Genomic DNA, 14,676 nt, shown 5'->3' on the forward strand with positions numbered 1-14,676 from the left:
AACGTTTAACAAAATGTTAGGAGTTGGATGTTATCGTTTAGTAGAAACAAGAAGTGGTTAGCATAGACTCAAACAAGTTGTGTGTGTGTCTCTGTGTGAGTGTATGGGGGAGCGGGTGGTGTGGTCACCCCTCCCGTGACCGGCCACCTGCAATGTACGGACAGGTTTGCTATGGCCCAAGGGTGTCCGATAATGAGAGGGACTGCTGTACGTGCAGCGCAGTGTAGTACTGGAGTGGAGTGTGGGGCAGCGTAGTGTAGTGTAGTGCAGTGCAGTGCAGTGCCGTGCAGTGTAGTGTCATGTAGGCTAGTGTAGCGTAGACGCCTTTCATTTGTTTCATTGATCCTAATACTGTAGACTTTTTTGAATGGTAAATGTTGAAGGATGAAAGAAAATATATTGTGAGTGGACGGATGTATGTTATTCATTAAAAGCCCCACAATGATGTGCTTGTCACACACACACAAAACCAAAAAAAACACCCTGTTGAAATTCATTGAAATAAAAAGAAACAAGGGGAAGAAAAAAAAAATGAAAAAAACCGCTGTATTTAAAGTTGAAATTCATTGAAATAAAGAGAAATTGGTGGAAGAAAAACAAAGAAATAAAATCTTTAAAAAATCGCTGTATTTAAAGTTGAAATTCATTGAAATAAAGAGCAATTAGGGAGAGAGAAAAAAAGAAGAAAAAAAGAAAAGAAAAAAAATCGTAATATTTTACCTATCCGACCCAAACCACCCTCCACCTCCCAGAATAGAGGCTCTAAACAACAATTAATAATAATAATTAAAGGCATGTATTACTTCGTGGAATGCGATATTTTTACATTTTTACATTTTTACAAATCGTTGTTTTAGGTTCGACGTGATTTGTAAAATGTTTTTACATTTTTACAAATCACGGGTTGACAATCCCTCTATTGGAACACATACGAAGACTCAACAGCTTGACTGCATGATCCCCGTGCAGAGTTTCAATGTTTTGTTGAATTATTTTTTAACATTGACATAGGTGTCAAAGAACGACATTAATTCATCAAAAATGTCCACTCTGGACACACAAAAAACCACTAGCCTGCTGATGGTTGGTCTGTGTTATTGTTTCCTTGTATTTTGTTTTGATGGTTTCCTTTTGGTGTGTGTGTGTGTGTGTGTGTGTGTGTGTGTGTGTGTGTGTGTGTGTGTGTGTGTGTGTGTGCGTGCGTGCGTGCTCTCTCTCTCAAAGACACACACACACACGTGCGTGTTCTCACTCACGCACTCTCTTTCACACATTATTGCTAACACACATATTATAACACACGCACGCGTACCACACACAAACTGAAACACACTCACACACATCCACACACACCACCACCACCACCACCACCACCATGCTTATTCAAATACAAAAACACCAGAGACTTTCATTTCTTGTTTTGCTTAAATTCTTACAAAATTTTAATTGTTCACGCCACCAGAGGCCAACCATTTGAAGCTTAGTTTTCTGCGATAATTGTTCACAACTGACTACCAATAGTGACAATTCAAAGATTACAAACTGCATCAAAATGTACACTTTTTTGTTTGGCAATCGTTGCATGTACAGTGGTACACACACACACACACACTGACACACACACACACACACACTGACACACACACACACACACACACACACACAAGCGCGCACACACAACCGCACACAGTGCAGAGCAACTGCTCGCACGCACGATTTCATATATATATATATGAAAACCGGTGGAAAAACTGAATTTGATGCACAGTGTGAGTGGCAAGGTAGATACGCAAACTGTACCTGTAGTCTGTGTGTGTGGGAAAGTTGAAGATTTTCGTCCACCTGATTTGTCTGGGGCTTACCTAGATGAAGAACTTGTAAACTGTGTGATGAATCAGTTGAGTGTTTTAATGGAAACACCGCTAAAGAAATCCAGGGTGGTTTTCATTGAGAGAATATTAACGGGGTTAATGCATGTTTGAGTGCATTGCGTAAACAGTGGACTACTGTTTTTGTCAGTTGTAGTCTTGACTGTGTGTTTTATGGCATTCCGTTTGTCAAATAATTATTTGGATACTTTTTCATGTTTTTTTCACCAGTTTTAGCTAAATAATCATTATTTAGAAGCTCATGTGCTAAATAAGTAATTGTTTATAAACAATGTAAAACAATTCTAAATAAAAAAATTTTTACGTAAACCATTCATTATTTACCTAAACAATTCATTGTTTACGTAAATAATTCATTGTTTACATAAATAATGATTTATTTACGTAAACAATATATTATTTAGACTTACATTTCATTGTTTATAAACAATCAGCAATGTTGCTAAATAAATCATTATTTACGTAAACAATGAATTATTTACGTAAACAATTCATTGTTTAGGGAAAGCAGTTTTCATTATTTAGGGGAATCAAGAATTGACTTCTAAGCTTCATTTTTTTTCTTTGTGTATATACTATAATTCAATACAAGGTATCTCCAAACATTATTTATCAGAAAATGTTCGTAAATTTGTTTATTTTACAAGCTGAAATTGCCGTACGAAAAGAACTGAATGCGAAAACAAACAAAAGGTCAAGGTCATGACAGGGAGTGTTTAGTGTTTGCATTCTCTCCCTTGAAGTTGTTGAAAAAAAGTTTTCCGTCCTAAGTTTTCTGTTCTGTCTCAACAAAAGCTTTCTCTTTTCATTTCTCTTACTGCATGATTAAACTTTTTTTTATCTGTAGGTTACACAACACAACACAACTTGGTATGAGCTCTGACGCGATGACGTCACACAGTCGTGTGCAGAGTTGTCCGGCCTTGCCCGGCTCAGGCATTCCGGCGGAACTCGCGAGAAGGCAACACGCGAAATCTGCACTCTGAATCTCCCGGATTTATCGACATGGTCTCTAGTTGTAGTGTTAAACATTGCCATAACAGACAAGATAGAGATAGGGACAGAAGGTTCTTTTCTGTTCCATTTGTTGTCAACGGAAAGGGCAAAGAGACAAGGGATTTGACTGCACGACGCCAGCGAGAATGGTTGGCACAGCTTCAGCTGAAGAATTTCAACTTTGAATCAACAGCTAGGAGATACATGTGCTCTGATCATTTTGTCAATGGTAAGTACTCATGCTTTTGTTCAGGTGCCTTGGTTAGTCTGTGTTTTATGCAAGCTGTGTTGTGATGGTTGTGTGCGGACAGTCGGTCAGTCCTGCACCGAGTGCAGTCTATGACTGAGTGAGTCAGTCTTACACTTACTCTCAGTATAACAACTTATCATGGTTGCCCAAAACCATGACTTGTGAGAATGCCATATGTGTGAAATACTTGGATTTGATAATCAGAATTTATTTGAACACTAAATGGTCATTGTTGATACAACTTCATAGTTCAGTTTTAAAGGGTAGATCTGTGTCTAGATTTACTCATTCATTTTGTTTGGGTGACTTATTTTTAAAATAACTCCCAATCCATAATTTACAATACATTTGCCTTTGATTTTTTTCTGCAGGGCAACCATCTGTGGGAAGTAAACAGTCCGAGCTGGACACCTACTTTGAAACTTGGGTATGGTGCAGGGACAGCCTGACAGCCAACAAGGACAGTACCAGAGACTCAAGGAGAGGAAGAAGCTTGTGGGGAGTGAGTCAACTCCTTCTCACCCTAATTTAGCAGAGGGTGATGGCGACGGTGAAGGTACTTCGGATACAGCAGAACTGGCTGCTCCTCTTCCCGAGAGAGGTGACTGTGGCGGTACTTACTGCCAGACTGAAACCTATGACAATTTTGCCTGGATTTCTAAAGATGAAGAAAAGCAGCTACGGGATGAACTAAACAGGCTGGTGCTAGAAACTCGGGAACTTAAAGACGAACTTGCCAAGAAAAAAAGACACTTGATTCTTTGAGGGACAATGACGATACTGTACGATATTTTACTGGGATTTCTAATTTCTTCACACTTGTTACATTATTTGATTTTCTTGCACCGCATTTGCCAACACACTCGCGCAGAGCACTGCCACACACCCCGCGGGTTAGGGGGAGTCCCATATTGGTTGGGACGAGAAAGAATTTACCCGATGCTACCCAGCATGTCATAAGAGGCGACTAACGGTTCTGTTTCTCCTTTAACCCTTGTTAAGTGTTTCTTGTATAGAATATAGTCAATGTTTGTAAAGATTTTAGACAAGCACATCACTGCAAATAGTGGGTATCTAGACAATATTGTACAAAATGATGTGATTTTGGCCGACAGGGGATTTGACATTAATGAACTAGTGGCTATGAGTATGAGAGGTGCACAAGTGAAAATCCCTGCCTTTACAAGAGGGAAGAGTCAGCTTACAGCTTATGAGATAGTCAACACGCAAACTAGCTAATCTGAGAATTTATGTTGAGCGAGTTATCGGTATTCTTTGTGGAAAGTACAAAATTCTGATATGCTGACTGATCTTTTGTTTGCAAGGGAAGAGGAAGAAGTGGTAACACGGCTGGACAAAATGATATTTTTGGGTGTGAAGAGAAGCGAGATTGTGGTGTATAGACGGTGCCAGAGCACAGGTCATATGCATAACTAATGAGCGGAATGCCGTCTTCCCATTGGCCAGCCGGCCCAAGATCAGTCTCTCTGCCATTTCTGCATCTGCGGTAGCCAGTGCCAGACGTCCCAAACAACTGTGCGAAAATTTTCAACGTTTCAAGGATTTTGGAAAGAGAAGGTACACGTACTTTTACCTTGTTTTGTTTTGTTTTGTTGCTTGATTGTCGAGAGGGGCGATTGAGATCGAAACAGCGGTAATAGGCTCGAGTGGGGCCAATTAGTTGTCTGCAAGGAAAGTTTGGAGTTTGGGAAACTGGGAGACAGCGTGGCACCGTAGGCAGAAACACGTGGTTTCACGTTTGCCGGGAGTGACACTCGAAGGAACGAGGGTGATAGCTAGGTAGACGGTGATGGTACAATTAGCTGACAGCCGTCAGTAAAAGTGTTCAGGGAGAAAAGAAGACAGTATCATCTTCTCCTGGCATTAAAATTGGTCCGAGCAGTGGCAACGCGAATCGCTCGGTCACGTGACTAGTTTCTTTGTGAAGAAAGACGGCGGGAGCGAAAATGTTTACAAGTTGTGCGGTGGTCGGGCACTCTTTCACGTGGAGGTTTCAGCGATTTGTGAACACAGATGAGGGGGTGCGGCCAGATTTAGGTTTTGATGGTTTTGAGCAGATATTCGATGGGAGAGGGGGCCGAAAAATAAGCGACGTTGAATCAATGCTAGAACAGAACAGGGCCATTTTCACCCGGAAAAAATGGGGAGTGATAGTGCTAATGGTGGGGGACAATAATATTGTTCCCGGAACGACACCGAATAAAGTGTTTCGTGAGCTGTGGCATCTGTGTGTGAGGGTGCAAACATTGGCAAACTCAGTAGTGGTGGTGTCAGGGATGACACAGAGATACAGTGGCTGGGGGGGTTTCAATGACATAGCCAGGGAGGTGAATAGGCTTCTTCATCAACAGCTGAAAACGGCACACAGGATAGTGGGTTTGTTCCCCCACTACGTGGCTTTCCCTCCAGCAGAGAAGTTTGCTCAGTATCAGAAACATTTTTTAGCAGATGGGATTCATCTGTCAGGGTCGGGGCACATGCTACTGTACAGAGCACTGAGAAAAGTTCTGTTGGACAGTCGGCATATAGACCAATGAGGTAAGAAGGTGTTGTGGTTGTTCAGCGGGTGAGAGGGAAGTGGGGGCTAATAGTGATAGCCGGTATCCTCTCGTGCTGATGGCAGAACCACAATAGGGGTAGATGCAGCACGGACGGGGTACCAAGGTTTATTCCCAGACTGAAGTGGTTGGGTTCTACCGAAGACGCCAGACGCAGAGCTTTGATGCCGGGAGTGGAATAGGATGGGGTATCCTTTCCAGCTTTTGGAGTGACGTCATTGTTGGTTCTGGTTTGGTAGAACCGGTTGTGACTTCATGGGGAATGTGTATTGGTACAGCCCGTGCTGCATGATCAGATTGACAGTGTTTTCTTAGGTGTACTCTCGTGCTGAGGGCAGAACCACAATAGGAGTGTAGATGCAGCACGAACGGGGTACCAAGGTTTATTCCCAGACTGAAGTGGTTGGGTTCTACCGAAGACGCCAGACGCAGAGCTTTGATGCCGGGAGTGGAATAGGAGGGAATATCCTTTCCAGCTTCTGGAGTGACGTCATTGTTGGTTCTGGTTTGGTAGAACCGGTTGTGACTTCATGGGGAATGTTTTATTGGTACAGCCCGTGCTGCATATATATAAAAAAAAAAAAAAAAAAAAAAAAAAAAAAAAAAAAAAAAAAAAAAAAAAAAAAAAAAAAAAAAAAAAATAGGCCCCTGATGCTTAGTGGCCTTTGAAATGTTTCAGGATGTCGAAGCGTCCAACCAAGCGACCGGGGCGTCCCTCAAAGCAGCCCCCGAAGAGGTTTCGAGACGAGGAGGCTGAAGGAGAGGACGAAATGGGCGTGAAGGAGTCGCTAACCCAGCTCCTTGCTGAGCAGAAGGCCCTGAGGAAGGAGATTGCGGAGATTCGGGCCGCCAAGACGCCGGCGCCTGAGGCATCGCCCGCAGGATCGACCACCTCTACGGGTGGAAAATCCAACTCAGGCATGGCTGGGCACTCTGGACACTCCGATGACGAGGTTCCGGCAATTGTGTCCACATGCAGAGCCACTTCCGGTTGGGATTTCACCTCTGCCAGAACAATTGGGGGGGATAGGCGACTAGGAGAGCTGTTGACAGCCTCGTACGCCAAAGGGACACAACAAGCATATAGAAGGACCTGGGTGAGCGTGACTAGTTTTTTGAAACAGAGAGGGTTTTCTACTTCCTTGCCAATGAGCACTGCAGCGGTGTGTCTGTACATTGGTTCGTTGCATGAGGAAGGGAAGGCGGCTTCAACGGTGATGTCCGCAGTTTCAGCAATCAGTTGCGTCCATAAATTGAATGGGTTAGGGGATCCCACTATTGATTATACTGTCAAAAGACTACTGCAGGGGTGCAAAAGGGTGGGTGACAAAGGGAAGGATACAAGGTTGCCCATTACTGTCCCTATCCTTAACTCAATTATGGAGAAGAGCGAGGTGGCCATTGGGGAGAACTACGAGAAGATACGTTTCCGGGCTATGTGCACCTTGGCCTTTCACTCATTATTGCGGGTGGGGGAAATGGCGGTATCCCGGGAACCAGAAAACGTATTGCATAGGGGAGATGTCCGACTGGACGGACAGGCATTGACCATAACGTTCCGCAATTTCAAATCTAGCGCAAAACCAGTTACCCATACCGTAGAGAAAGCCAAGGCAGGCGTCCCATGCGCGGTAGAGGCCATGCGGGCCTACATGAGCATTCGTGGGAACGCAACGGGGCCGTTGTTCCGAGCTATGTCGGGGGCACCCATAACGGCCAGGGAATTCAACGAGCAACTACAGTTGGTTTTCCAATTTTGTGGCCTGCCCAAACAGAACTTCAAATCGCATAGCTTTAGGATTGGGGGTGCCTCCCACATGGCTCGGAACGGGGCATCGGACGCTCAAATCCGTCAGGCGGGCAGATGGTCTTCTAACGCTTTCTTGTCTTACATCAGGGTGCACAACTGGTAGATCAGGTAAAACGTAGGGCTTCTCTCTGTGTGCAGTGCAACAGAAAGGGGGAGGTCAGGCACATGTCTGCGTGCAGTGCAGCAGAACATTAACATGGGATCACAGGTGTGCAGTGCAGCCTGGGATTATAAGAAAGTGTGCAGTGCAACTTTCCGAGAAAGGTCGATTTTGATTGGTGGCGGTACCTGATGTGAGTCATCAGGTGGTGGCGCGTACCGCCGGATTGGTGGTGAATGACAGACATTATGTATTTAATCGATGTGCTTTAATTGGGCTAAAACACAATGTTTATTGTTTTTTAGAGTTGCCAATATAAGTTTTTTGATGATGGTCTAATGAGCGGATGCAGAAAGCGGTAGATAAAGGGAAGTAACCCGGTGACCAGTCTAGTAAAATTTGACAGCTTGTTGGTGAAGCTGGAAACAAGAACAAAAAACAGTAAGCTAATACATAGTGGACAATGCCATCTATGATGTGTAAGACAATTTTTGTTCTTGGTGAATTTATGCAAATGTACAACCCAATGTATATGATTATGTCAATCATAGTTCTTGTGGAATTTATGAAAATATTCCACTGATTTTGTATGCATTATCTGCGCTGAAAATGAACGACCTGTGGTGTCGACCAATAAACATTTTCAGCGTAAACTGGCAATGAACGTTTCATGTGGTTGTGGTGGTGACTGTGGCGCTGGCTGGCGCTGGCTGATTGTCCGGTTTCGGAAAACTTTTTATCTTAAATTCTTGTCTATCCTCGCACATCTGAACATGCAAAAATGATTTTATGCACAGCATAAATGATATTTTTGGGTGTGAAGAGAAGCGAGATTGTGGTGTATAGACGGTGCCAGAGCACAGGTCATATGCATAACTAATGAGCGGAATGCCGTCTTCCCATTGGCCAGCCGGCCCAAGATCAGTCTCTCTGCCATTTCTGCATCTGCGGTAGCCAGTGCCAGACGTCCCAAACAACTGTGCGAAAATTTTCAACCCCACCGCCATCCCCTTACTCCACCATAACGTAGTTGGGTGGGCGCGTACCGCCGGATTGGTGGTGAATGACAGACATTATGTATTTAATCGATGTGCTTTAATTGGGCTAAAACACAATGTTTATTGTTTTTTAGAGTTGCCAATATAAGTTTTTTGATGATGGTCTAATGAGCGGATGCAGAAAGCGGTAGATAAAGGGAAGTAACCCGGTGACCAGTCTAGTAAAATTTGACAGCTTGTTGGTGAAGCTGGAAACAAGAACAAAAAACAGTAAGCTAATACATAGTGGACAATGCCATCTATGATGTGTAAGACAATTTTTGTTCTTGGTGAATTTATGCAAATGTACAACCCAATGTATATGATTATGTCAATCATAGTTCTTGTGGAATTTATGAAAATATTCCACTGATTTTGTATGCATTATCTGCGCTGAAAATGAACGACCTGTGGTGTCGACCAATAAACATTTTCAGCGTAAACTGGCAATGAACGTTTCATGTGGTTGTGGTGGTGACTGTGGCGCTGGCTGGCGCTGGCTGATTGTCCGGTTTCGGAAAACTTTTTATCTTAAATTCTTGTCTATCCTCGCACATCTGAACATGCAAAAATGATTTTATGCACAGCATAAATAGTCACATATCATCTGGGCTTGTCAATGTTTGCACTGGTATCATGTGATTCTTGCTGTGACGCTGCATAAACAGAGCCTAGTGAACTGAAGGCATTGTTTAGACTAGAGAATATGTTAATTAAACTGTGGTGTATTGTATCTGATTCTGATGTCTCGCATGAGCAGTAGCAATAGTCCTTCTGTTATTATGTTTTCACTGGATGGAATCTTGAATTTGAAGATGAAGGCATTGTTTAAAGAATGTGTTAATTAAACTGTGGTGTATTGTATCTGATTCTGGTGTCTCACATGAGCAGTAGCAACAGTTTTTCTGTTATCATGTTTTCACTGGATGGAATCTTGAATTTGAATATACATGTGTATGTGATCTGACCTGCTATTTCCTTACAATTCAAGAGCAGATTTCACTCTTTCTATCACACACACACACACACACACACACACACACACACACACACACACACACACACACACACACACACACACCACATTAACATACACTTTGAAATCATTTTGCATAAATGTGACATGTATTGACACAACTGACAAAGGTTGAATTATGCTGATTAACCTCAAAATAGCTCTACACAGGAAACAAGATAAGGAGCATTGCAAAATTAAATGGCCTACACTTGAAATGCGAGCACACATTTAAACTACCAATAACATGCAACTACAAGCAACACTGAACATACCACTATGTACCAGTATTGCAGGTATGAAGCCAAAGTGAAGAGAAGAACACTTTCACTAAATGTTCAAAATTGAAATAACATACTGTGGGCATGTGAGTCATTAACTATTCATTATGATAAATAGACCTGTGCGCGTTTTTGCAGAAATAAGTGACCCCCCGCGGGTTAGGGGGAGTCCCATATTGGTTGGGACGAGAAAGAATTTACCCGATGCTTGCCAGCATGTCGTAAGAGGCGACTAAAGGTTCTGTTTCTCCTTTTACCCTTGTTAAGTGTTTCTTGTATAGAATATAGTCAATGTTTGTAAAGATTTTAGTCAAGCGGTATGTAAGAAATGTTAAGTCCTTTGTACTGGAAACTTGCATTCTCCCAGTAAGCCGTAAGGTCATATATTGTACTACGTTGCAAGCCCCTGGAGAAAGTTTTTGATTAGTGCTTTTGTGAACAAGAAACAATTAGCTCTATCCCATCTCCCCCCTTTCCCCTATCCCATCTCCCCCCTTTCCCCGTCGCGATATAACCTTGAATGGTTGAAAACGACGTTAAACACCAAATAAAGAAAGAAAGAAAGAAATAAGTGTGTTCAATTTTGTTGTCATCAAAACAGAACTAGTTGATAATAGAAACTAACTTTCAGTTCCACTGCCAATTTAAACACTGTATTACTTGACTGTACTGATGCAGAACTACGCTGGACCACACACTCTTATTTGTTCCCTAAATCAAGCAGCCAATCCGTGTCACTGGAAACATTGAACAAGGAGAATGAACAATATATACCTGGCTGAATAAGTTGATAATCAAACTGCTCAAGATTCTTTGTTATTCACAGCAGTGGATGTAAAACAATCACAAAATAAGGTCCTGTATACATCATAATTTATACTTATAGCACTTGATTTTGTATTGTGGTCGGTGATCCTAAACAAAATGTATGCCTACAGTACATCTGTGCATGATTTTACTTTAAGAATAAAATGAAACAAGAATGGAACAATTAATGACTTCTCTGTGAGTGTGAACTGTGATTTAAAATATTGCATGCTCTCTTTTCTCTCCCTCTCTACAACTTTACTACTGTGTGTACAGTCATACATGATGTTTGTTTTCCCACACACATGAGCAAGCGAGTCTGGCATTGTCACTGTTTCTTGCTGCGTTTCACGGCTGGTGTTTGCAGCTGCTCCTGGTTCACATCCACTGCTTGTAGAGACTCAGCTTCTCTGTCCAGCCAGTTTCCAACTAGCTCTGGAAGAACTGCGAGTCTGAACACTTTCAAAGCTTTCTCCACACTGGCACACACATTGCCCAAAAATCACAGTCAGGCAATACTCGGACAATAACTTTATCCACAGTAGTCCACACCATGAAATCGCAGTAGGAATCTGGCACTGTACTTGACTAAAGTATGAGTGGTCTTTGCGCAGACAAAGCATCCCCTCACTGTTAGATTCCAAACAGAAATGGCGGTCTGCCACAGCACACTCAACAGCTGACTCCTTGAAGGTGAAGGGACGTGTGTGCAGGGTTCTCCAACTCCGGCCATGCAGGTACAGTGTGCTGCCAGTATGTTGCCATCAGAAGTGGCGATGATCCAAGGAGAAAGTGCTGGTTCATTAAGGCGTTGTGAATGAAGAACCTGAAAACATAAATTGAAGGTCGCACAAATCAGCATTCAGCTAGGTCAATCGAATGAATATAACTCTAAGACGCACATAATGTGCTTTACAATAACCTCAACAATGAAAAGTAAACAACAGATTTTTAACTGAATATAAACATGAAGCTCATTATAAATATATATTTTGCAAGCTATTTCAAAATATAAATATATTCAAGACTATCTACAGCTTTTGTCGTAGTCCAGAATACAAACTGAAGCGAAGAATATGTATCAAAGACAAAGCCTCAACACAATATCCTGAACTGCAACTTGTGAAATCTGCAACACAAGACAGAGAACACTCACGTTCATTCATTATAAACTGAAAGCACATTCTTACCTTTGCAGTAATGACAGAGTTCTGACAGCCATCAGGTCTGTAGCACTTGACATCCCTCACCCAGCCAGGGACAAAAAGTCGGTAGGAATCCAAACTTTTGTAAGCTTTCAGCTGCTCACATGTGTATGCACTCTTGCCAAGCACAAAATAATTTACGATGTTGAACTTGATGTAACTCAGCTCTGGCAGATCGTCCGGATTTGCTGACCAGCACCTGGTTGGAATGTCATACGGATCATTCCCGTCAATCTCCAAAATCTTCTGGTGGTATCGCCGCCTCTCCTCTGGTAACAATCGCTCAGAATATTTTCGCTTCTCGCCCGGTCGCTGTTTCTCCATCTTGCTTTCGGCAATGTTTTGCCTAAGGCAAGGGAAGTCACTCCAGATTCTTCTCGGAACGCGTCAGAGCTACAGTGAAACCCGGCTATATTGAAGTGGCATGGGACCCGGGAAGACCTTCAATATAGCCGGAACTTCAATATAGGCAATTATCGGCTATATTGAATTTCCCTCCTTGTTCCTTCAGAAATTCAATATAACCGAACTTTTTTTCACTATACGTTCTCATTTCCGTGTCCACACATTGCGTTTGATGTGATATATATTCCCATTAATCTTTCACCTGTTGGCTGTTGTTCTTCGAGCCTCCTTGCTTTTTTCTGCACACACACACACACACACGGCACACACACGGACACACACACGCACGCCCCCCCCCCCCCCCCCCCGGACAAACACACATTCCATATTCCTCAACTACTTCCTTTCTTTTTTTGCAGCCAGTTTCCAGCTTCTGAATAAGCTCGATTTTTCTTTTAATTGTCAGACTCACCCTTTTTACATTTAGTCAAGTTTTGACTAAATGTTTTAACATAGAGGGGGAATCGAGACGAGGGTCGTGGTGTATGTGTGTGTGTGTGTGTGTGTGTGTGTCTGTCTTTTGTAGTGATATCTGCATGCTCACTAGTCATGGTTATCCATACTGCCTGGCCACACAGCCAGCCTCAGTTTTAGCCTTGCCTCTGCACATAGACCAAATAGCCCAGCAGTCTGCATTCAGCTATCACAGTGAACAGTCTCTTGCTTCAGTACTCTCTACTTTGTGCTTGTGTTTAACCTTACCTTTTCGTCTTATATTCAATACAGTGTAATCATGACTACACACGCCTTCACAGTGTTGTCTATGTGTGTGGGTGTCATACTACACATACATCATATCATTACATCTGTCTGTCTGTCTGACTGACTATTAGGGTTTAACGTCCTCTTAGACCAACTGGTCTATATTGGGACAGGTATTGGTACTACGTTGAAGATAATTTATGGTGTGATACTTTGATTCGAACAAGCTCTCTGTGGCTGTCCTCTTCGACACACCAGCATTGGGTTTGTCTCGTCAAAGTATCGAAATACGATCATGATAATCGGAGACGAGAGATGATGCATGCGTGTCTTCGTGTTTTCCAAGCCCTGAGACTTTTGCTGTGAACGTGGGATCTTTTTCGTGCGCATGTGTGCACACGGGGGTGTTCGGACACCGAAGAGAGTCTGCACAAAGTTGACTCCGAGAAATAAATCTCTCGCCGAACGTGGGGATCGAACCCACGCTGATAGCGACCAACTGGCTACAAAGCCAGCGCGCTGCCAACTGAGCTATATCCCCGCCCCTGTCTGTCTGTATGTGTGTGTGTGTAGAGCGATTCAGAGTGAACTACTGGACCGATCTTTATGAAATTTGACATGAGAGTTCCTGGGTATGATATCCCCAGACGGTTTTTTTCAGTTTTGGGATAAATGTCTTTGATGACGTCATATCCGGCTTTTTGTAAAAGTTGAGGCGGCACTGTCACACCCTCATTTTTCAATCAAATTGATTGAAAGTTTGGTCAAGCAATCTTCGACAAAGGCCGGACTTTGGTATTACATTTCAGCTTGGAGGCTTAAAAATTAATTAATGACTTTGGACATTAAAAATCTGAAAATTGTAATTAAAACTACTTTTTTTATAAAACGATCCAAAATGACGTTTATCGTATTCTTCATCATTTTCTGATTCCAAAAACATATAAATATGTTATATTCGGATTAAAAACAAGCTCTGAAAATAAAAAGTATAAAAATTATGATTAAAAATATTTTTCCGAAATCGATTTAAAAACATTTTCATCTTAATCCTTGTCGGTTCCTGATTCCAAAAACATATAGATATGATATGTTTGGATTAAAAACACGCTCAGAAAGTTAAAGCGAAGAGAGGTACAGAAAAGCGTGCTTTGCAGCACAGCCCAACCACTACCGCGCTAAACAGGCTCGTTAATTTCACTGCCTTTTTTACGAGCGGCGGACTACGGTCATTGTGAAAAAAATGCAGTGCGTTCAGTTTCATTCTGTGAGTTCGAAAGCTTGTCTAAATGTTGTTATTTCGCCTTACGCGACTCAAGTTGTTTGTTTTGCAGCCATTTTTGCAAGTGTACAAAGGGAAACTACTCGCATGAACAAGAGAAATTAAGTCGGGGAGATCTACGCACCACAATACTACATGGCGTAGCTGTCAGAGGCCCGCGGCATTGTTAGACTGTAATTGTTATCAGAGACCTCCTGACTCGAAAGTTGATGCTGATCTGGCCTCTCCCCTTCCTCAACTGATTGCGCTGACAGAGGCGTGTCATATCATTCGGCGCCCGCGCAGTCATTGTTCTTAACAATAAAAAGTTAAACAAAT

The 14,676-nt window shown here is 42.5% G+C and overlaps 2 protein-coding genes across 2 annotated transcripts; one reads left to right on the forward strand and one right to left on the reverse strand.

Annotated features, from left to right (window-relative positions):
- Positions 1-6,394: 6,394 nt before the first annotated feature.
- Positions 6,395-7,627, forward strand: LOC138945899 (uncharacterized). Its single transcript, XM_070317419.1, has one exon. The coding sequence runs from the start codon at positions 6,395-6,397 to the stop codon at positions 7,625-7,627; it is 1,233 nt and encodes a 410-aa protein (XP_070173520.1).
- Positions 7,628-10,871: 3,244 nt separating this feature from the next.
- Positions 10,872-12,360, reverse strand: LOC138945688 (uncharacterized). The gene is made up of 2 exons (XM_070317176.1): positions 11,955-12,360; positions 10,872-11,590 (listed from the first exon to the last, which is right to left on the reverse strand). The coding sequence occupies exons 1-2, from the start codon at positions 12,291-12,293 to the stop codon at positions 11,297-11,299; spliced, it is 633 nt and encodes a 210-aa protein (XP_070173277.1). The 5' UTR covers positions 12,294-12,360; the 3' UTR covers positions 10,872-11,296.
- Positions 12,361-14,676: the final 2,316 nt, after the last annotated feature.

Source organism: Littorina saxatilis, linkage group LG13, assembly GCF_037325665.1.
Source record: "Littorina saxatilis isolate snail1 linkage group LG13, US_GU_Lsax_2.0, whole genome shotgun sequence".
NCBI lineage: Eukaryota > Metazoa > Mollusca > Gastropoda > Littorinimorpha > Littorinidae > Littorina > Littorina saxatilis.